This window comes from Megalops cyprinoides, chromosome 11 (assembly GCF_013368585.1).
Source record: "Megalops cyprinoides isolate fMegCyp1 chromosome 11, fMegCyp1.pri, whole genome shotgun sequence".
In the NCBI taxonomy this organism is placed as follows: domain Eukaryota; kingdom Metazoa; phylum Chordata; class Actinopteri; order Elopiformes; family Megalopidae; genus Megalops; species Megalops cyprinoides.
Genome location: NC_050593.1, coordinates 6,453,846 through 6,476,623, shown reverse-complemented (window position 1 = coordinate 6,476,623; position 22,778 = coordinate 6,453,846). Strand labels below are relative to the sequence as shown.

Below are 22,778 nucleotides of genomic sequence, written 5' to 3'. Positions count from 1 at the left end.
ACAGAGTAGTCAGACAGAGTGAGAGTGAGAGAGCAAGGGAAAGGGGGAGAGAGAGAGAGAGACATAGAGCGAGAGAGATTGAGAAGAGAAAGACAGAAAGGGAGAAAAAATAAAAAGAAATGCCTAAAATGAAGATAGAGTGACAGATAAAAGGTAAGGTAAGCATGGAAGGCTGCTGTATGCTACAGCAATGTTGCACATGTCACACTGACAGACCATTGTCTGCGAAGTGAAACACTGCACTACTCAGGCCACATACCCTCTCTACGCTTGAGCAATCACAAAGACAGAAAAAAAGGAACGAACTGGCAAAGCACAAAGAAACACAATGCAAGACTGATTAACACAATGTTTAAAAATATTTCCACAAACTGTCGGTGTCTGTCATGCGAGCGTATCTGATGAAGCAGAAAAGGCTCGCTTGAAGAGTCGCCAAAAGTAGCGATGGAAAAAAGAAAACAAAACGAACGCAGATGTTGCGCTCTGTCATGCTGCATCTCAGGAATGTCAATGCAGGAGTTACTGAAACATTTTACAATACACTAATGCTTCTTTTCTGTTTAGCCGGATTCTGATGTCAGGTTCTCATTTGAAAAACAGGGCCAGCAAATGTTCAATTGGTAATAACTTTTTGGTCCTGTGATATTAAAAAAAGGAGCTCCAACTTCAAACCATTTGCCTTTTGTGACCAAATCTTAAAAAGGTCACTTAGATGATGATTACAGTTGTGGTTACGGTTACAGTTGCTTATTATTAGTAGTAGTATTCATTAGGAATATTTTTCCCTGCATCATGGAACAGATATCCATGTGTGTGCTGACCACACTGTTGAACTGTAATATTAAAACAATCCATTGTTCATAATAAGGTCTTTAAAAATCACAACAACACTGGCAGCAGTGGTGTTTGGTGAGGTTCACTGCAGGTTACCCAGAACACATGTCATGGAGATGTTCTTTAGACACCAGAAAGAGCTCCTGTTCAGGTGTCAGCACACGATACACATAAACAAAACAACGAACAAATCAAGAGAATTCCCACAACTTTAAATCAGCCATGAAACACACTTTTAAACTAAGCGGTGCTTGATCTATTTTTTCCCCACAGTCCTTTGCTGTCACCACGCACTGTGACAGCTGGAAGGCTGTCTGGGTAAAAATTCCTATGGGAGGTGGTTTAGGATGTGATTATATCTCACAGATTCTCAGAAGATGCTTGGTTATCATTTAACTTTTTTGCTGCTAACTTGAGATTACGACTGTCATTAAAATGATAGACTAGTTACTGAGCAGCTGAGTGAACTAAAATGACTTGGATACGCACACATCATACACGTAGTGTACTTGGGGTGTATTCCATATGCAAAGTTCAGAAAACAATACCTCATTTTGACCACTGGGCTGCAGCACTTCTCTATTGACTCTCCCACTTTATGAAATGCTGCCAGTTTGAATTTGGGCTATTAAATAAATTTTCATTCATGTAATTTACATTTAGAGCTAATGTCAATTCACTACATATTAAACATTTCATATACACACATTGTATTTTCAGTAGACTGTATTTACTTTTGTATTTACAGACAGAGGCATGAGTGGCCAAAATCACTTGGAGTTTCTATATTTACATAATTTCATAAATAGAATTACATAAAAATAGAAATATATATACAGACCATGTCAAAAAAAATAGAAAATACAGTGTAAAAAAGTCTGTTGTAAAGATACATTTTGCACAGTAAAAAATACAAATGTTATAAAAACAACTTTTCTAGGTTAAAAAACATTGTCACAACTCAATAGCATTTTCTTTCCACTCACACAGCCATTCCATGTGTTTTCTCTGATAAAGTAATACTGACTCCTCTGATTGGTCTGGAAGCCTAATGTGATACAGCTGAGCCGATTGCAGATGGGTATGAAGAGAAAGGTAGTATTCTAGGTGGGTAGGTATTCTAACCAATCAAAAAGATCTGCTGAGATGTCAAAATAGGCAAAAATATACTTGCTCACAGTGGTAAACAATCTGACCTGAACCCACCAGCAACAAGAGGAACCAATTAAAGGTGTCTCATTCAATATATAGTGCCACAGAGTTTAGTGAAGATCAGCATTGACTGGTACGACCAAGTAACCCAGCAGCTGAGTTACAAAGGGACCTTGCAGTAAGAGGGCTTTAGTCATTCTAAGTCTTGTACTTTAGAAATGGAGGAACTTCTCCTTCAGCTGAGAGGGGCTCAAGGTGTGGGAAGTTTTTAAACTCCCACCCTTATAAACTCTGTGGTTCCCCTGCTTCCAGACCTCTAGTTTAGTCATCCCAGCTCCAGACAGCATATAACCAGCAGATGACCATATCAAAAGAGGAACATCTTACAGTGGTTTTCTTTTTACGTATCAACACACCATGATCTGTGTCTGGAAAATATTAGCTGTAACATTTGGCAAAGCAGTCAGAGTGGTGGAGGGTATCTGAAAGATGCACACTCTCAGGGTAAATGGAATGGCACCAGGATGCAGGACTTCTCCTCACTGCCACTCTTTCTTTTACTATCCTCCTGTCTGCAATTTTGGAGGATGTCCTGACACCCCAGCCACCGTGTGACATTCTTAAGCGATGTCATAGCATTCGGCAAAGAGGTTTTCCTCTTTAATAGCCTGTGCAACTGCCATGTGAAGTCTCAGACGGAAAGCCAGACAAAGGAACTTGCAGGATAATGGCTGAAGTGCAGTCTGAACAGCTTTTGTGTGGGCTGATCTCGGGGGCTCTCAGGGGGCAGGAGACAAACGGGGGCCTCAGGGAGGGGCTTGCCATTAGGAGAGGTGGGCGCTGCTTCTGATCCACTGCAGGGCCTGTCTGGTGTACTGCACAATGTGTGGCATGCTGCTGTTGAGGGACAGTGGCCCCAGCCGGGTGCTGAGGTAGCTAAAGAACTCTGCAGGGACAGAGAAGGACACAGTCAGAGCGAGCTCCACAGAGACGGAGGGAGAGCATCAGAAAGAAACCCACAGAGAGGGAGAGAGTCAGACAGCAATCCACAGAGAGGGAGAGAGTCAGACAGCAACCCACAGAGAGGGAGAGAGTCAGACTGCAATTCACAGAGAGGAAGAGAGTCAGAGAGCTTTCTACAGAGAGGGAGAGAGTCAGACTGCAATCCACAGAGAGGAAGAGAGTCAGAGAGCTTTCTACAGAGAGGGAAAGAGTCAGACTGCAATCCACTGAGAGGGAGAGTCAGAGAGCTTAGTACAGAGAGGGAGAGAGTCAGACTGCAATCCACAGAGAGGGAGTCAGACTGCAGTCCGCAGAGAGGGAGAGAGACAGAGAGCTTTCTACAGAGAGGGAGAGAGTCAGAAAGCTTTCTACAGAAAGGGAGAGAGTCAGAGAGCTTTCTACAGAGAGGGAGAGAGTCAGAGAGCTTTCTACAGAGGTGGAGGAGGAGAGCCAGAGAGGGTTCTGTGGCGATGGAGGGACAGAGTCAGAGAGCTTTCTATAGAGAGGCAAGGAGAGAGTCAGAGAGTGTTCCACACAGGCAGAGGGAGAGTCAAAAACAGTTTTAGAGTCAGTTTGTTGTTAAAATAATAATGCTTTGATAACACAAAGGTTTATTTGTCATGTCAATAAAGTCACCGAAACACTAAATAAGACACCCACAGTTCAAGAAAGAAGAATATATACATAGCTAGATACAGACATAGATATAGACACACACACCTACATAGGCCTTCATTCTTTAATGATATGTTCATTTGGGATAATGGGTATGTGTTTCCATGACAACAGCTTACCTCGCCTTTGAGCAGATATTGTTATACCTTTGATGTACCTCAAAACAAAAGCATGGTTCTAGAGAGGACTTCAATTTGCCATTGATGGTTGAGCAAAAGCCCTGGTTGGTTCCCTGAGCAGCTGTCTGTGTTTTTTTCCTAAGGTTCTCCCTAACCTTTGTTCTCCTTGGCCAGGTTGTCAGCCACCTCCCAATACTCAAAGCTGTTGAGCGCGCTGTTCATGACGTCGAGGTGGTCTACTGCCATCTGGTGGATGCGGTTGGGAATGCTGATTAGCACAGAGGACGAGCCGAGAGGGGGAGACGGGGGGGACGTGAAGGAGGGAGCCCCTGTGCTCCTGCAGTCAGAGAAGATATGTACACACTGAAAATTACAAAGCAAAACCTAATGGAAAAAGCATGGAGGGTGGCTCTGTGACAAAACACAACCCAGGGAAAGTGCTCAGATGGACCTACTGAATTTACAAATAAACCTTGTAAAGGCCACAGAATTAAACCCCTTTTTCACGCTGCAGCAAAAGGGAACTTTTTGCCAGTGTTTCCACTCTATTGAATCCACCTTCATTATAATGTGGAACGAGTCCATCCACTACCTGACTGACATGAGCCAGCATTCCTAATACCTTAATGGCAGACTATACGCCAGCATACTGCCGGCATGTTCAGGGTTCTTTGATGTGAAAGGGGTTTTCGGTTCTGCTTGCAATGCCCAACTATAAAATACTTACTGACCTCAGAAATTGAAAAGATTACTCTGATTACTCAGTATAACAAGTATAATGATAAATGTACGCTGAATTAGTGATAACTTTTTTCAGAACACAACCCCCACTGCCCTTTAGGGTGTGACACACTCAGACGGTGAGGAGGCCTTACTTTCCCCAGGCGGTCCAGGGAGGTGGGGTCAGGGGCAAACTGGGGCTGGTCTGAAGGGAAAAAGAAGACCACATGAGTTACAGGTGAGGAAAAGGGTGTGGCCTGTCTCTGCCTCAGTCTCAGGCTGGCCCCATGGTCAGGGGCAGGAGGTGGGACAGCACCTTGAAGTAGTCCTGCAGAGCCTTGGACTGCCTGATGGTCTGGTCCTTCTTCAGCCTGAACATCCGCCAGTGCAGAAGAGCCAGACAGCGGAAACTGAAACACACACGAGCAAATATACATATATATCTCACACACACACACACACACGCACACACACACACACACACATACATGCGCGCACACACACACACGCAGAGGCATAGACCTATACATGTGCACACACACACACACACATACACACACACACACAGGTTTGTCACACCCACCTCAGCACATCCAGCTGTTTCTCCTGCTGACCAACCCTGGAGCCTCCACTGCTTTTCAGCCTCATGGCATACCTGACCGGTATAGGAGCAATCCATCATTACTGTCTGTGTGTGTGTGAGTGTGAGTGTGTGTGAGTACGTACATGTGTAAGTGTGTGTATGTGCGTGCGTGTGTAAGTATGTGCGTATGTGTATGTGCGTGCGTGTGTGTGTATGTGTGTGCATATGTGCGTGGATGTGTATACGTGTGTGCATGTGTAGAGACTCACTTGATGAGCTCCACTGTCTCAGCGTACATGCTGTAGGGAGATTTGGCACCCTCTGGCCCCTCCTCTATGGCCCTCCCACACTCCATGTAGGACAGCGCCGCGTCCACGTAGGTCAGCGCCTTCCCAAACATGTCTGCCTGTGTCCGTTCAGGGAGAGAGGAAGAGCCTGTCAGCACTTAACCAAGAGACAGAATACGCTTTTGTATTTCATGTTTGTTGCATCTTTCCCCTTTTCATCCCACTTCAGTTGTTACCAATCATACCTTTCAGCTCTTCATCACTATACCAGCATTCACTGAACCCCTGCAGGAGCACAGCACAGGGTACATGCAATCTTTCCATACACACACATGCCCTCTGTGACTGTTTTCCACACTACAGTTCCCACAATGCCACAGGGGAAACCGCAAACACCTATGTGAAAGTCATAGGTGGCAAAGCCAGCCGTTGAGTGTCAAGACTGGAGCAATGACCCACCTACCCACCTCTATCTCTGGTGGAACAAAGTCAATTTGTTCTGCTGCCGTGGGCTCCTGGATGTTGTTGGCTAATGACATGGCTGGTTTCAAACCTGAAGTGCTTTCTTACTTTAATCTGATGCAATGTGATGCGATGTGTACAGTACAGTATGATAGCCACAAGCTAATATACTCTGTAGCTATTTTTGCAAAACATGCATTTTGGAACAGAGCCTGTTTCTCTCGCAAGTATTGGTCTTCCTGCCAGCAAGAAAGAGTGCATCCTGGGAGTTTTCACTGACTGATTGCTTTGGACCTGACTCACCATGGTGTCTGCACGGCGTTTCAGCCTCCGTGCCTCATACAGGTAATGCTCCACCTCATGTCCCCTGAACAGAGAGAGAGGGAGAGAGAGGAGAGGACAGTGAAGGGACAGAAAGAAGAAGTTGAGTTCAGGAGAAAGAGGATAGTGATGAGCATGAATAAACACCAAGACCTGAACTCTGATGTGTGGTCTTACAATAAGAACATAGGAAATGTAATAACAAGAACAAGCTCTTCAGCCTAAGTATGCTCGTCATTCTGCCTATGATCCAGAGTGTATCTACCACTGTGTCAAGCCTGGTCTTGAAAACTCTCTCAGTCTCTGCTCCCACTACCTGGTAAACCATTACATGGATTAATAACTGTGAGTGAAAAAAGTTTGTTTTGTCAGTGTGAAATTTCCCTCAAACGAATCTAATTCCCACTTTCTTCCCTTGTTGTGCTGACAGACCCCATTTGAGATGGCTTCTATAGTCTACTTTATTATTTATATCTTTTCTAATTGTAAAAACATCAGCCAAATCCATACGAGCCTCCTTTTGCTGATACGAATGTGATGAATTGTCTCGAATCTTCATAGCCTTTCTGTGCCCATATACATCACCAAAAAAAAAACAAATCTTCATTTCCCCTGAGGGGAAGGACAGGGACCACGTGGAAGGGGTGCACAGAAGAACCACTCACGCATCACGCTTGGGCGGTGTCACTCTCTGGCAGAGGGCCTGGTTCGGGGGGCTACCCCGGGAGTCACATGCAAGCTGGGGAAGACCCTTCTGGTGTGTCCTCTGTACCTGAGGACAAACCAACGACACGCTGACTAATCATATAAGTAAAACACCCTACCAGCTCCGGGTATAAACAATCTTTACAGGCAGGCTGATAATGTTTCTTGTGGGATCTATAGGGTTAGGTCACTCCATAATCATAGTGCCTAAATTTCAGCAACATGGAAACATAGGCAAACTGTGTGATGAATACACTTATTGTCATTCTGAACAGCTAACTGCAGAACGCATCAGCACAGCCTATTAAAACTACAGACACACACAACATTCATCTAACACCTGCCTCTCGGCTATGAATCCGACATGTACTGTGTGCCTGAGCAGGACTGTCTCTGGCTTTTAAGGGCTGTAGTTACTACAGACTCAGACTTTTCCCTGTGCTTAGCAGTATTGCACAGCCTCTGCAAAATGTCTCACCTCAGTCCGTGTCCTGTGTACGTGTAACTTCCTGTCTTTCACCTCAGCCTGTCTGCACTGTACAGGTTCAACTTCCTGTCTCCCACCTCAGCCTGTCTGTTCTGCGTAGGTGTAACTTCCTGCCTTTCAGCTCAGTCTGTGTTCTCTGTGTTTGTAACTTCCTGTCCTTCACCTCAGTCGTTCTGTTCTGTGATTGGGCAGCTTCCTATCTCCCACCTCAGTCCATATGCTCTGTGACTGGGCAGCTTCCTATCTCTCACCTCAGTCCATATGCTCTGTGACTGGGCAGCTTCCTATCTCTCACCTCAGTCCACCTGCTCTGTGGTTGGATAACATCCTGTCTCTCACCTCAGTCTGTCTGTTCTGTGCAGATGTGTTTCCTTCTCTCATCCTGCTGGGGGGCTGGGGTGTCACGCCCTTTTTGGGATGCTCTGCTGGGTCTGACACAGGGGACGTGGGTAGCCTGACCCGCTTTTCACTACCCGGATGATCCTCCTTATGTCTGCGCACACCCAGAAAAACAGGAAAGAAGCTGACTTTAAAATGATACCCTTCTTAAATACGATACACACCTGTGGTTAACAAAGGTAAACTACAATCACCAACAAAAATGCTTTTAGTATGGCAAGATACGCTCTGCAAAATCATATGTTCTCCGTAAACATGTATGAGAGAGGATTCACATGTGTGAGGCATAGGTTCAGGTTGTCCTTGTTTAACATGTGTACCAGTGGCTTAAGCCTGACCTATTGACTACTGGGTCTTACCCATTTGGTCTGGCCTCAGAGCAAGCCTCCAGGGGTCTCTTGTCGAATGATGTGGCCCGACTCAGTGGGGGCTTGGCGGGGGCGTGGTTCCTTTTACTCTCCTTGTTCAGATCTCCATTCTCAGACTGTAATAAGCAGACAATTCTTACAAACTGGGATTAGAAAAACATGTGGATCCCACCGCTAAAGCAAACATAGATACACCAGACAGGAGTCAAAGTCCACTCTCTGCACATTAAAGGGCACCTAAAGGGGTTCTGTGAGGAAATTAACTGCTTGGTGGGACAGCTCTAGCATTGTAAACCGACCTTAGAGTAACCATTCATCTAGTGGATGACCAGATGGCACAATCAAGCTGTTCTCTCTCACTTTTAATATAATTTTCCCTGAATGCTTGAAATTGATTTCAACATACCCTGTAAAATGTGTGTCAGTGCTGTGGGTTTTGTGGAACTCATGTCAGTAGACAGACAGAGGACTGGCCTACACTATTTAGCTAACAATGCCTCGCTATCAGACTTGAAGCACAGGTACACAGGTAAATAAAGTCTCCACTACTCCTCTCCTCTCTCAGAAAGGCGGCGGAATCCTGGCCTCACCTTGCGCTTCCTCTTCTTCTCCGACTCAGGGGAGCCCGGGCTCTTCACGACTCCTCGCTTTCGGGCCTTCACAGGCGAGGGGGAGAAGGAAGACGAGGAAGATGAGGACCGGTCACGAGGGAGGGAGGCGACGACGGGCTCATTGGGGGCGGGGCCACATTCGACTCTCACCAGGAGAGACCTGAGGCTGCGTGCCCGGGCGAACAGGGAAGAGGACGAGGCAGCGAGGTGAGGGAACACCCTGCTGCGGCCGAATGGGACTAGGGTGTAGAGTTTATAGCGGCCCTGCCTCTGCTGCTCCTCTGCTCGGGTCTCCTTAGCTTGCCCGCTGGGGGCGTCTGAGCTGGGCCGGGCCGAAGGGGGCCTCCCTGCTCGCTTCTGCTGACCCCTGGGGTCGAGGCTGGAGGTGGAGTCTGCCAAGGCTTTGGCAACAGTGGAGCGTGGTTTCGGGTCATCGTCCGACTCTGAGGAGGAGTCTGTGGAGGGGATGACAGGTTTAGGGGGTGGTGAGGGGGAAGGGGAGGGCTTTGCATCTATGATACTAGTCTTTGATTCCTTAGTCTTGCTCTTCTTCTTTTCACGGTTGGCGGTCCGACTCTCCACCTGATGCTTCTGGCTGTTGGAGTATGGCCTCTGCTTGAGCTGCAAAGCCAGCAATTCAGATGGCTTCTCCCTTCCCTTCCCCTTCTCCTTCCTCCTCTTCTCCTTCCTCTTCTCCTCATCATCAGACTCCTTGATCTGTCGATACCTCTGCACTTCCTCTGCCCTCCCTCTTCCCTCCTTCCTCTCAGTGACCAGCTCCTTCTTTTGGCCATCCACCTTGCTTTCCCTCTCCTGTGATGAGGGCCTCCCATGCCGAAAAGGGACAGGGGCATCGTGCCACTTGGCTTGGGGTGTGTGGCTGGGCCTAGAGTTAGACTCAGAATGAGGCCTGGGGCTGAGATTAGATTTTGACTTAGATTGAGGCCTGGGGCTGGTCCTAGATTTAGACTCAGAGTAAGGTTTCGGGCTGAGATTAGATTTAGATTTAGATTGAGGCCTGGTGCTTTGATCAGATTTTGACTTAGGTTGAGGCCTGGGGCTGGTCCTAGACTTAGACTCAGAGTGAGGCCTGGGGCTGATCTTAGATTTGGAGTGAGAATGAGGCCTGGTGCTTTGATCAGATTTTGACTTAGATTGAGGTCTGGGGCTGGTCCTAAAATTAGACTCAGACTGGGGCCTGGGGCTAATCTTAGATTTAGACTGAGAATGAGCACTGGAGCTAGACCCCGATTTAGACTTAGAGTGAGTTTTGGGGCTGAACTTAGATTTTGATGGAGAGTGACGACTGGGGCTGATCTTAGATGTAATGGGAGAGTGGGGCCTAGGGTTGGTCTTAGATTTAGAGTGAGGTCTGGGGCTGGACCTAGATTTAGGCTGACTGAAAGAAATGGGGCAGGATTTCGAACTAGGCCTGGCTGTGGGGTTGCAGTCAGGGCTAGCCCAAAACTTGGCTTTGGGCCTTTGAGAGATAGGACTAGGGCTTTGGCTAGGACTCTGGCTAGGCGTCCGGGGCGGTTTGGCCTCGTGGTCCGACTCTGAGGAGGAGTCTGTGGAGAAGATGACAGGCTTAGGGGGTGGTGAGGGGGAAGGGGAGGGCTTTGCATCTATGATATGAGTCTTTGATTCCTTAGTCTTCCTCTTTTTCTTCTTCTTTTTTCCAAAGTCTGTAGATTGACTCTCCTGATGACTCTGGCTGCTGGAGTGTGGCCTCTGTTTGGGCTGCAAAGCCAGCGATTCAGATAGCTTCTCCCTTCGCTTCCCCTTCTCCTTCCTCCTCTTCTCCTTCTTCTCTCCCTCGTCATCAGATTCTCTGACCCATCCACGCCTCTGCACTTCCTGACTTTGGCAAAGAGAGGTGGTAGGCTGAAAAGGCGAGAGACAAGGCGAGAGACGAGGGCAAAAACTAGGACTGGGACTACGGCTGGAGCTGGGGCTAAGGCTAGGCCTGGCTGTAGACGTGAAGCTGTAGTTTAAACCGGGGCTGGGAGCAGGACTAAGAAAGGGGCTACAGTCATCTCTTTGCACTGGGCTGTGGTCACCCCACTGGGACCCTCCAGGAGACTGGCAGCTCTCCAAGCTTAGGTTGCAGGGCGGCTCTGCCTCTGAGCCTAACTCCTGGCTGCTGGACGCACGCCTCCCGTCGTCCCTCTTCAGCCACTTGTCCAGGTGCCACTGCGCAGACGAGGAGTGCTCTGTCTGAGGACCAGAGGAGAGGCGATCAGCTGAAAGGTAGCAGTAAGGCTGAGGTCTGCTGGCACGCTGTTCGGCCACCACATGTGACTCACACAAGGACAAGGGAGAAACCATCGCACCCCAGACAGAGAAGGGAGAGGGAGGAAGAGGGAGAAAGACAGAGACTGACTGGCTAGGTGGAGCACCTCTTCTGTCCTGCAGCTGTACTGGGGCAGTGTGGTGGTAGGAGGCTCGGGGCTGGAGTGAGCCTCCGGGCTGGGGCTGCGTGAGCGTTGGGTGCTGCTGTCGGAGTCGCTGGAGGAGGCGGAGCCAGAGCTGGGGGAGGCGGAGCTGGAGCCCGAGGAGCTGCTGTTGGACCGCCTTGCCCTCCCACTATGAATACGCTGCTGCCGATCCCCAGAGCTGCCAGTCAACACCATGCAACAGAGGGCTCAGTTATACACATGCACGGGGACACATTGACATACACGCACATACACACACATGCATGCACACACATGCGAATACACATACATGCACACACACGCAGGTATGCACATATACGCAAACACACAAACGTGCACACACACGTACACAAATACAGAAATCAACAACATTATGTAAAAAATAACCATAAATGTAACAAGGTAATCTCAGAGCATAAAAATGTAAGACATTGTATAAAATTTCATATTGTAATTATCAACAGTTGCGTCAAAAACTTACCTGCCCTTGGTGACCCTTGAAGCAGACTGCTTTAGTCAACATCAGAAGAGACAGAGACACAAACAAACATTAGTCATTGCATTGAGCTGCAATAATTCTACACATTTCCGATTTTCTATTGTTACTTTGGCAACACAGATTTAGTTAGTCCTGGCAATAAAGCACCACCAACCAAAATGCTCATCCATCACTTGCTACACTATATGGACAAAAGTATTCGGACACCTGAACATTACATTGTAATGACATGATTTCAAATACATATACTTTAATATGGAGTTGATCCCCCTCTTGCAGATATAACAGCTTCCACTCTTCTTGGAAGGCTTTCCACAAGATTTTGGAGTGTTTCTGTGGGAATTTGTGCCCATTCATTCTGTAGAGCATTTATGAGGTCAGGCACTGATGTTGGACTAAAAGGCCTGGCTCACAATCTCTGTTCCAGTTCATCCCAAAGGTGCCTGATGGGGTTGAGGTCAGGGCTCTGTGCAGGCCAGTCAAGTTCTTCCACACTGAACTCATCAAACCATGTCTTTATAGTCCTTGCTTTGTGCACTGGGGCACGGTCATGTTGGAATGGAAAAGGGCCTTCCCCAAACTGTTGCCACAAAGTTGGAAGCATAGAATTGTCCAAAATGTCTTGGTATGCTGAAGCATTAAGATTGCCCTTCACTGGAGAGAAGGGGCCTAGCCCAAACCCTGAAAAACAGGTTTGGCCAAATACTTTTTTCCATATAGTATATGTTAAGAGTACATTAATCCAGGAAATGGATCCAGTAAGAGTAGTTTATATATTTAATATTCACACAGATTCAAGGACCTAAGAAGCACATAAGAAGGACATCAGCTGCAGTACTAAAGTGACTCATTAACCAGGCCAGAGGGAGGATGTTTTACTGGATGTGATCGATGACCATCAGAGTCTCTGCATGCATCAGAGAGAACACTGTGTTCTGTGGTCAGCCTTCAGCTGTGCCCTGTACTGCACTCACTCATGCATGTGAGTTTGATTACAATGTGGTGGCAAAAAACTCAATTCACTTTCCCAGAACTGGAAAAGTTAAGCAAGAAGAGCACTGTGTGAGTGTGTGTGTGTGTGTGTGTGTGTGTGTGTGTGTGATTGTATAAATGTGAGAATGTGTGTGGGAGTTTTCATGTACACCAGTATGGGTGTTTGTGTCTAAGCAAGCATGTTTCTGTGTGTGTGTGTTGGGGTGTGTGTGTGTATGGTTGTGTGTATAAATATGAGAACATGTGTGAGAGTTTCTGTGCATGTGAGTATGAGAGTTTGTGTGTATGTATTCATGTGTGTGAATGTGTGTGTTTGAGCCTGTGTATGTGTGTGCATGTCTGTGTTCAGAGACCAATAGCCCATAGCACCAGTATGTGTGGAATGCTGGGCTGTTAGGCTGTATCTCTCTCTCTCTTTCTCTTTCACAGGATGCCATAAAGTGAACGTTCCACTCAGGAGCACAGGAGGATAGCTCTGGTCCCTGCAACTTGCTACTTTATCAGCTGTGGGCGTGTCAGAATGCAGAAAACCCAGCTTTCATGTGAAGGCTTAATGTTCCAGCACAGAGGCTGACACCCAATAACATGGAGCATCATAGTCACAGCTCTGTAACTGTCTTTTGCAGATGTTCTCACTGTGATGCTGTCGTCTTCATCGCTGCTGAGCTGAAGATCATCCTCCAACATCCTGGGGAGAAGGGAGAGAACAAGGCATTCTGAACCCCAAAAACAGGTGGCGCTTTCTGAGCTATCAGGGACTTCCTATTTTGAACCAATCACAGTGTCTGTCCACAGAGAGCAATGATTCTGACTGGTTCATACCAAAAGAGTGCCACTGTACTTCAAAAATGCACATGCACATGTCAGTGTTGCAACAAAAGCTTTTAACCCTTTCATACGTATGGTCACACCAGTGTGATTAGCTCTTTCATACATACGGTCAAACCGGTGTGATTAGAACACTAGATTGGAAAAATCCTAGTTAACGTTAGCTTTGAGAAAACAGTGATTTCACATTACAAATATAGCAAATGTGGCGGTGAAAACTATGAGAAGCTTAATAACGCTAATGAAAACACAATGAACCATGTAACATAACATGTGCGCTACATAGCATTAAATAAGTCATGTACGAAAAGGGTTAAGGAACTGAAAAAAATCTTTTCTTTTGTCACATTTCAGTACATGGTGTTCTTGATCAGCTTTCAAACATTTACATAAAAAACAACATCAAACATGCAGATAAGAGGTTTCATCATGACAGAGACCATATGCCACGCGCCAAAGAATATTTACAGGGGTGCAAGCTTTCCCTCTCTTCCCCCTTCCCCCACAGCACATATAAAGTCATGTAGAAGCGCCAGCCATTACTGCCAGGTCAGAGCCCAAAATCAGCATCACCTAGGAAAAGCCCACTTACGATTTGCGAGGCGCTGTTCGCTGTGGGGGCATTCTCTCCTGAACATCCCACCGTGCTGGCAGAGAAAGGTGTGAAAGAGAGAGGAGTAATTTCATTAACTTTATTGCAAAGAGAGAGGAGAGCAATGGATGATGGGAATATTTAATCAGGGTGACTACCACAAACTCTGAAACAGTTGCCCGTTGTTGGACAGAACACGGTTATTTCTTCACGCCTGTCTGGAAGGTGTGTTTGTGGATCCTGTTGCTTTATGCTGCAAGGGTGGAGATGAACTTACACCCAGTTCACGCAAGATTAAAGCAAACCAGACATACTTACACTCTTTGCGGTGTGAGGCTTGTTGCTTAACCTCCTGGGAAAAAAAGACAATTAAAGAATTCACAATCTTACATTTACAGACTTTGAAATACACCACACATGGAATCAATTTTACAATCTAGGATTAAACAAATTAGCAGCTAGCATCAAGCACAGCATTACAGTAATAATATGGATGCTGTGAAACTATTATTAAAATCCAGTCTGGGCAGAGCCACACGTGGCTGATTTTTCCCATGTGCACTCTGTCCACGTTAACAGCCTGTAAGTGGACGCAGGCCGAGAGATGACACTGTACCTGAGAGCGGGTAGAATGTTGCCAAAAGTGGGTCATGTCCTGGCAAAAAGAGAGAAAAAGTTAGAGGTCAGAGGTCACAAGCGGCTTAAAGTCACTAAGTAAATAACAGAGGGAGATCTGCTTTCGGGCTTGAAACCCCCGTCCTGATCATCTATATGGCATAACAAGAGATAGGGTTAGCTCACTGAGCTGAAGACCCAGGTCTGTGGCCGAGGGAACATACTTTGATTCCAACACTAGAGGGTGTAGTGAGCACTGGGAAGCTGAACAGACTGAGTGTTCTCCAAAACCGTAGTTTTGGAGTAGGGAACTGTAGGATACAACATTAGGGTAGAGTACCATTGTGGGGTAATGATCAGAACACTGGACTAACTCTGTTGTCCGCTGGGACACTATTTATTCTGAAGAACTCCTATAAATATTCAGCTAAATAAATCAGTTAACTGAGTACTGTACAGTACAACAATGCCTCACAGGTCTAGCAGAACTGCAATGCCTACTTACTTTCCTTTTTGTTTTGAATGCTGCAGCTAATTTTTACAACATGTTTCTTATAACAAATATAATTCTCAAGAGTCTGATGTAATTGGTTTATTGTATATGTTACAAATCACATACAGTAAACCGGGCTGGTCCGTGCAGAGCAACACACACATTCACTCTGCCCAAGCATTCTGAAACACCCCCTAAATGCATCTCTCTTTTATGCTTTTTTCCCTTAGCTCCTCTTGTTGTGGAGCTTAGATTCAAACCCCCTCCCTCAGTTTCATAACACATTTTCTGTCCACTATTGTTTTCAAGATCACACCTGTCAAATTATAAAAAAAAATAATAATTATCCCGCCTTGGCTGTACACTTTTATCTCCAAGGCCACACATATCTAATATATGAAAAATAATTAAAAAATATCAATCCTGCTTCAGCTGCCCTCTAGTATTGCCAAGGCCACGCATACCTAATATATGTATAAAAATAACTGTCTCTGCTTAACCTGTTCTGCCTTGGTTGTATTCCATGAAGAATCTCTTGTTTAACAACCCCCCTTCACAGAGTCCAATTCTTTTAACTTACACTCTAGGTCCATCCTCCGAGCAATGCTTAGACGGCGTCCAGCTAAGCCCACGATAACAAGCCTTACTTGGCATACAGGTATCTCACAGCTGCTTACCCCTCCCGCAGTCTTCTGTACTCTTCTGACCCTTTCTTTTAGTTTTTACTCACATGCATACAAAGCAAGAAGTTTATTTAAGGTTAAAAGGTTAGTGGTTAGCGTCTCTGAATGCTGAACTCTGAGGGGGTTAATCCATTACATAATTATATTATATCCATTATATTATCTTTCAAGTATTTCACGGTACTTCCAAGATATCTTTAATAAGTGTTCATTGTCAAGGAAAGAGGCACAGGTGTCTCTCGCAGCTAGAGTGCAGCACTCTTATGAACACATTACAGGAACGTTATGGCTACGTTGTTTGGCTTTTATATTAACATCAGGGATGCTACAAGGCCTCTGAATGGGCAGTAAAACCTCTGCCATACCCTCAGCCTGTTCCCAGTGCAGCTCTTCGATTCTCGTCTCTGCACCTGTGGGAGGCAAGCGATGGTTTTCTCACATTCTTACTGGTAAAGAATCGTTGGGCAAAATGAGGAACCAAGACAGACGGACAAAGGCGACAATCTCAAAACAAGTAAACAAAAACCCAAGGGTGTGTGTGTGTGAATGTGTGTGTGAATGTGTGTGTGCATCACCCTGTGCTGAGTTTATTTGCAGAGAGAGGCACTTTTACTTTTAGTATTTGTTGTAAAAGGATAGTGTGTGTTAGCATATTTTGATTGATTCAAGAGACAGAGACCTGTCTGTATGGCAGACATCAGTCTGCATAAAAAACCACATACATGCACACACATATACACTCACACAAATGCATACACACACCCACACGTGCACACACACAAATGCATGTACACATGCACACACAAATGCATGAATACACGCACATACCACACACCCACACATGCAAATGCATGCATATACACACACACCCACACATGCATGCACACCTGCACATGCATACATATGCAAACACACACGCATGAACACGTGCAAATATACACACCATCATGCACACACACAAGCACAAATCACCACACATCTGTTTCTACACAGCTGTTCTCCAGCTGTTTCTGGCTGTGTCTGTGCTAGTGTGGAAGACCTGTGGGGTGACATTTTATGACCACCTGCACTGCTGCAAGACATGTTCAGCATGCACCTGGGACAAGGTGTGAAAATATTGAACTGGCATCTCTTGCCTCGGTTGCACTAGTCAGGTCTCCTTTGAGGATAGTTTGGCAACAATAGACCTACTGCCGATACAGGAAAGTGACAGAAAACCAGAGAGGCCTTGGCAGACAATTAACCTACATTCAGGGAAACACCTGACATTTTCCTGACATGTTTCTCAAAATTTGCCTGACAGCCAACCACTCTAAAGGGTTTATAGGTACTGTTGCTGATCACTGCGCTTCCATTACACAAAGTAAAGGGCGAATCCTCTTTCTTATTTTGTGTCAGCAACTCCTATGAAGATGACATTCCATTAGTTGAAAGCACCATGAGCTTGATATGCGTGTTGTAGTACTTTTGCACGCACGCAATAGTACTTAAAGGTCAGACACTATTTCTGGGCTTAAGTAGGATATATAATTTCACCTAAGAGTTCCATACTCTTCGACAAATAAACATTGAACGCAACTGTCAACGTACGCCACCCGACGGAGCCAAGGCATGTCGTTTAGAGTCAGAACTGACTGATAATTAATATTCATGAGAACCTGGCCTCACGGGAAGTAGTCAAATTGAACTATGGATGCACAAACCTCTCAGGTTAAAGCCTGACAGCTCGATTCCTTCCACCGCAGACGCTCTGTAACTGCCACTCTTAGGGTTCTGGAGTAACATCCCTCGTTATGTCTAGAGTCCACGGTTTTTTTTTTTTTTTAAAACTTAACAGCGAATAGTGAAAACAGAGCTGTTAGAACAGGCGGCTGATGCAGCCCCGCTCTCGAAGCAGGGTAATTTCTATGATAGTGATATTCTGGCAGTTAAGGCTGACTCATATCTGAACAATCACCGATAGGCTAGCAGAAATTTCCTTTCACACCCCTCTCTCTCGCCCTCTCTCTCTCTCTGGGCTGCAGGGTAACTCAAGCGCTTTACGAATAGTTTAGTGAATCGAATATCCCGCCTCTGATATATTCCAAGAACTAAATGGATTAAAAATAAGCAGATTCATTCAGCTCCGTTTAAGCAGCAAGTTACTTCGCGCTTTAAAACGACGGCGCTTTTTCACATCATTACAGTCTCAGCAGCACACATGCAGTATGACACATGCTGCATACAGTACTGTGGTGAGCAGTGATGATAAATCTCAGTTAATGTTTACATTTTGAATATGAGCTATTGAAAAGATATTAGGCTATGCTTCGGATAACACTGCACAAGAATTGCAGTAGTGTAACGTTAATGATGCCATATTAATGAAGAAATGCAATTCCGATAATTCCATGAAAATAACAATTACTAAGAAACTAAAGCGCAAAGGCAATGCAGTGACAGCAGAAAGAATGAAAGCAAAATAAAAATCTACAGTGCACCATTTATTCTATTCAATATACGACCATGCAAACTATGAATGAATGCCGGAGAGGTCTCACCTGAGACGAGCAGACACTGACCGGTTTGTTTTTAACCCCGAAGACTGTGGGCATGTTGGCCTCACCGATCAGCACCCTGCTGCGGGATTCACACTCGGTCCGGTGTCAAGAGTCGAAGCATCATCTCCTACAACTCTGTCACACACGTTGGAGAGTTACAGTAAACAACTGCCGTGGGAGTTGCGTCAGGAGGAAGCGAGCGATCGCAGAACTGCTCGGAGCACAGTGACACCTCATACCCGACAGCACAGCTGTATCCATTCAAGCACACGCCGCACAGACTCAGCGAGCGCGGGAGCGTCGGTTATAAAAACGAACTGTGTCATTTCCACGCAGGGCGCTGAGAGTTTGCGATTTCAGATTATGGAATGAATTAATTTGCCCGTATCTCTTTAATAAATAGATTTTTTAAAAATTGACAGGATTGAGGTTGCCGGTGGGACCTCGCCTGGCATTCTGGTGCATAGCCTACTATAAAAAACTACATAGATGTCTGCATATACCAGATCACCCTAAAAGCGAACACAAACACTGGTTCTGGCTCAAAATAAGGCAGGCAAATCGACAAAGCTGGTTAAATACATATAATCTGTACACAGGGACACCACATAAGTGATTTTTCTTTTTGTGCCTGAAGAAAAATCAAAATCAATTAAATCTCAAAAAATAAAAAGATCACTGACAAAGTTCAAACATTTTTCACGTACAAATACACAGCACAGTGCCGATTTCAAACGGCACGCTCGCTGGTCTCTTGAAACCAAAAAGTTTTGTGGAAGGTAACACGTGTAACATTGCTTTGCTGTGACTCATGAAGAATGTCTGTGAATTTGGCACCGATACTCCAGCTCAAAACATTTTTTTCTGGACAAATATGGAAGGCTGCGTGATGAAAAATACCTCACAATTTATGCAAAATCATTAACACGATCATAAACTCAGCAACACGGTATACCCTCTACATTCCTCTTAAACTTGTACTGGTGTAGCATGTATAGAAAATAACAGTCAGGTAGCCGGTGAGGGATGTTGATTTGTAATTAGGAGGTTGCTGGTTTGAATCCTGGACAGGGTAATTTTGTTGTGTCCTTGAGCAAGGCACATTATCTGAATTACGCCAGAAAACATCCGGCTGTATTAATGTATTAAGAGAATATGATTTTCCATGAATAAGAATGTCCACTAAGCAAATAAACCTATCTTGTTTAAAAATGAACAGGGCTTTGTAAATGACACATGCCTTGAGAACCTCAGCATTAGATGGCTGGGATCGGACAGTAAACTGGAGGGGTCCCTGGCCGCCTCGCTCCTCTCCTTTAGGGTTGAGCTGAATGTGAGAGTAAACAGCATACATGAAAACTGAAACACACCTGTGGCAGCTCTCTCTGCATTTCTGAGTCAGGAGGACATTAAATGTTTTCATTGTTTCCCTTCCAGAACTGTACAAAGTTCACATAGCTATGCAGAACTATGCTATGAAAAAATATCAAATGAAAAACTGACCGTTAATACAACCAACACACAACCAATCCATGCATATGCCATAATCACATAATATGTGAGAATTGGAATTATGTTTTATAGAAGGGCAGGTTTAAAGAGAATGCTGTCAGCAGACATTGTTCTGTTTCACTGCATGACAGGATCAGACTGACAACATATTCTCCATAATTAATACGCAATAAGGAGGACTGAGTACTACTGTGACTACTAACCTAATGTACTAGTAACTTGTAACTAACACACTCGGTACTGTGTATGTGTCTGCTCTTGCGTACACAGGACCCTGAAATATGGTAGTTCACTGTGAAGTAATTTGACACCAAGGAAAGTCACTATAAAAGTCCAATTCATCATCATTATCATGTATATCAGCATCATCATCATCATCATTTCTAATGAGTGGGGGAGAAAGGAATGTCTTTGTTAAAACCTATTATGAAGGGAAAAGTTTGACTTTAGGCTGATGCTTATTCTATTTTACTACTTGGAATTGAATCATACGTTTTATCGAAAGGGCGGACAGAAGTGGGGTAAGTAATTTAAGATAAGAGTGAATTGATGTAAAACAAGATTACAATGTGTTTGCCATGCTCTGGAATGACCCCAAAACCTGTGATGACCATATAATTACGTTTGATTTTAGGATCTGGGGTGCTGCTGCTCTGAGCTGCTCTTCAGTAAGCTGCTTTCGCACCGGCCAATGACCCCACTGAATCCCAGATGCAAAAAATAGTTTCGGGGGTGTGGGATGTAAAACCGAGAACACCACAGCTCCTCTAAATCAGGCAAAACTGGGGCGCAAATGATCCATCTGCTGAGAATTTTTAGTCAAGAAAATGCAACCGAGAATGTCTCGGAGGGTTTTGGTATCGCAGGTCCTGTTATCTCTGAACATCTGGGCCTTGGCTCCCATGAGGCTTTGGCCCTCTGTCAGAATGAGCTTCAGTGGTTTGGACCTCTGTCACATACAACCCTCACGCACACGCGCATGCACGCACACACACACACACACACTCATGCACGCACACATGCACGCACGCACACACACACACACACACATACACACACACACACCACTCTGAGTGTCATGAGCTCGGGTGCAGTCAGTTCATGCAAGGGCTTCAGCAAAGGCCTCCTTGCCTCCATGTTTCAGAAGCACCTCCCTGTTTTCACATACGCCCGATGTATGGCTCCCAAAGCCAAAGTCTGCATGCAACTATTACTTTAAAATCAGTGATTCAGCACGGTGTTCACACCTGATTGGCCTGTGAGCACTGGTGGATGTCTGACATCACAGTGTAGCGATTGGTAATCCGTGTGACAGAGACGTAACCAAGCCGATCGATCGTGCAAGAGGGAGGAAGTCACGTTGCAGCTGTGGGGGCGGTGAGGAAGACCAATGAGATTCAAACTTTTTTTTTTTTAAATAGAGCAAAAATGGTGCCTTGATGTGGGAGCACTGCTAGACTGGGCGCCTTCCCACTAAAACGGTCCTGTCTGCGGGACCTTGGGGGCTTGGGGGGGGGGGATGCAAGACAAGCAGACAGACAGAAATAGATGGATGTGAGGGAAAATGTAGCAGGCAAAGCTGATATAAAAAGGAATCTACAGAGGGGAAGGTAGAGCCGGTTGGAGAGAGCAGAAGAGAAAGACAGGAAGTGCATGGGATGACAGACAGGTTGGAGAGAGAGAAGAAGAGAAAGACAGGAAGTGCATGGGATGACAGACAGGTTGGAGAGACAGAAGAAGAGAAAGACAGGAATTGAGTAGGGTGAAAGACAGGTTGGAGAGAGAGAAGAAGAGAAAAACAGGAAGTGCATGGGATGACAGACAGGTTGGAGAGAGAGAAGAAGAGAAAGACAAGAATTGAGTAGGGTGAAAGACAGGACAGACAGAGAGCAGGAGAGAAAGACAAGAATGCATGGGGTGACGGAAAGGGTGGAGAGAGAGGAGGAGAGTTAAAAACAATTGACAGTCAGGCTGGATTGAGAGCAAGAGAGAAGGAGGAGGAGCCCAGAGGCAACACTCAAAAATGCTGGGCTTTTTGGGAACAACCAAATTCACAGCCCATGGGGCAGTCAAGCCAGTAAATGGCAGCAGCTACAGCTTCAAACTCTTTGTTTCTTTTAGAAACTCTGTTCTGGTGTTTCACCGTATCCAGATGTTGCTGGGACCAATTAAGGCCCAGCAGGGTCCAATTAACACAACTCTAGAGAATCAGCCTTTTTCTCCCTGAGATAAGTGTGCATGATAATACATTATTTCCCACCAAAACTGTAAAATAAATGACTTGCCATTTCAATAGAAAACACAGAGATTTGAGAAATAAGGGCTATTCTTGGACTGCATTGCCATAGCCCATGGCCTCAAACAATGAAGTTTGTAATGATACAAGTGACTCTGCAATGATAGGGCCCAAATTGTAAGACTGAATATACAGTATGCATGCCATGTTATGGAGCTATTTTCAGGGAAGTGGTTCCCTCTACTGGACACAAGTGGGATAACAGGCTGGAAACGTCACATTACAACTGATGCTTGTGAACAACTCAGCTGATTTCAGGATAATTAAAAGTCCTAAAAAAATGACCATCAAGGCACTTCCGTGCTGACCACCAGAGGGCACAAGTGACCTTGGATACCTTAAGATGACCCACTGTCAGTATGATCCAGTAGATTGGCCATTGTGTTGTACATAACAACATCTTTAATAAATAAAAGTGACAAAATTTTTAAAAAATTATCAGGATCACAATGTTTTTCATCCTGTCATACGTGACTTTTTCTCTCATTTTTTCATTGTAAAAAAAGCACACATAAAAAACTAAACTGTTCATCATCTTTCAATCATGTTTTCTCCTTTCTCACA

At 45.3% G+C, this 22,778-nt stretch overlaps 1 protein-coding gene across 1 annotated transcript; it reads right to left on the bottom strand.

The window, feature by feature from the left end:
- Positions 1 to 2,753: 2,753 nt before the first annotated feature.
- aff3 (AF4/FMR2 family, member 3) lies at positions 2,754 to 13,342 on the bottom strand. Its single transcript, XM_036540754.1, has 16 exons — positions 13,292 to 13,342; positions 11,645 to 11,673; positions 11,125 to 11,341; positions 10,772 to 10,942; positions 10,187 to 10,609; positions 8,705 to 9,538; positions 8,106 to 8,230; positions 7,687 to 7,840; positions 6,821 to 6,927; positions 6,138 to 6,201; positions 5,355 to 5,491; positions 5,086 to 5,157; positions 4,819 to 4,912; positions 4,658 to 4,707; positions 3,938 to 4,119; positions 2,754 to 2,932 (listed from the first exon to the last, which is right to left on the bottom strand). Exons 1-16 carry the CDS (start codon positions 13,340 to 13,342, stop codon positions 2,811 to 2,813), a joined length of 2,832 nt encoding a protein of 943 aa, XP_036396647.1. The 3' UTR covers positions 2,754 to 2,810.
- Positions 13,343 to 22,778: the final 9,436 nt, after the last annotated feature.

Coding starts and splice junctions, on each gene's coding strand:
- aff3 (XM_036540754.1), bottom strand. CDS start 13,342: ATGTTGGAGGATGATCTTCAGCTCAGCAGCGATGAAGACGACAGCATC. Junction 9,539..10,186: donor GGCCCAAAGCCAAGTTTTGG/GCTAGCCCTGAC, acceptor CCCTCATCACAG/GAGAGGGAAAGCAAGGTGGA. Junction 6,202..6,820: donor ACACCGCCCAAGCGTGATGC/GTGAGTGGTTCT, acceptor CTCTCTGTTCAG/GGGACATGAGGTGGAGCATT.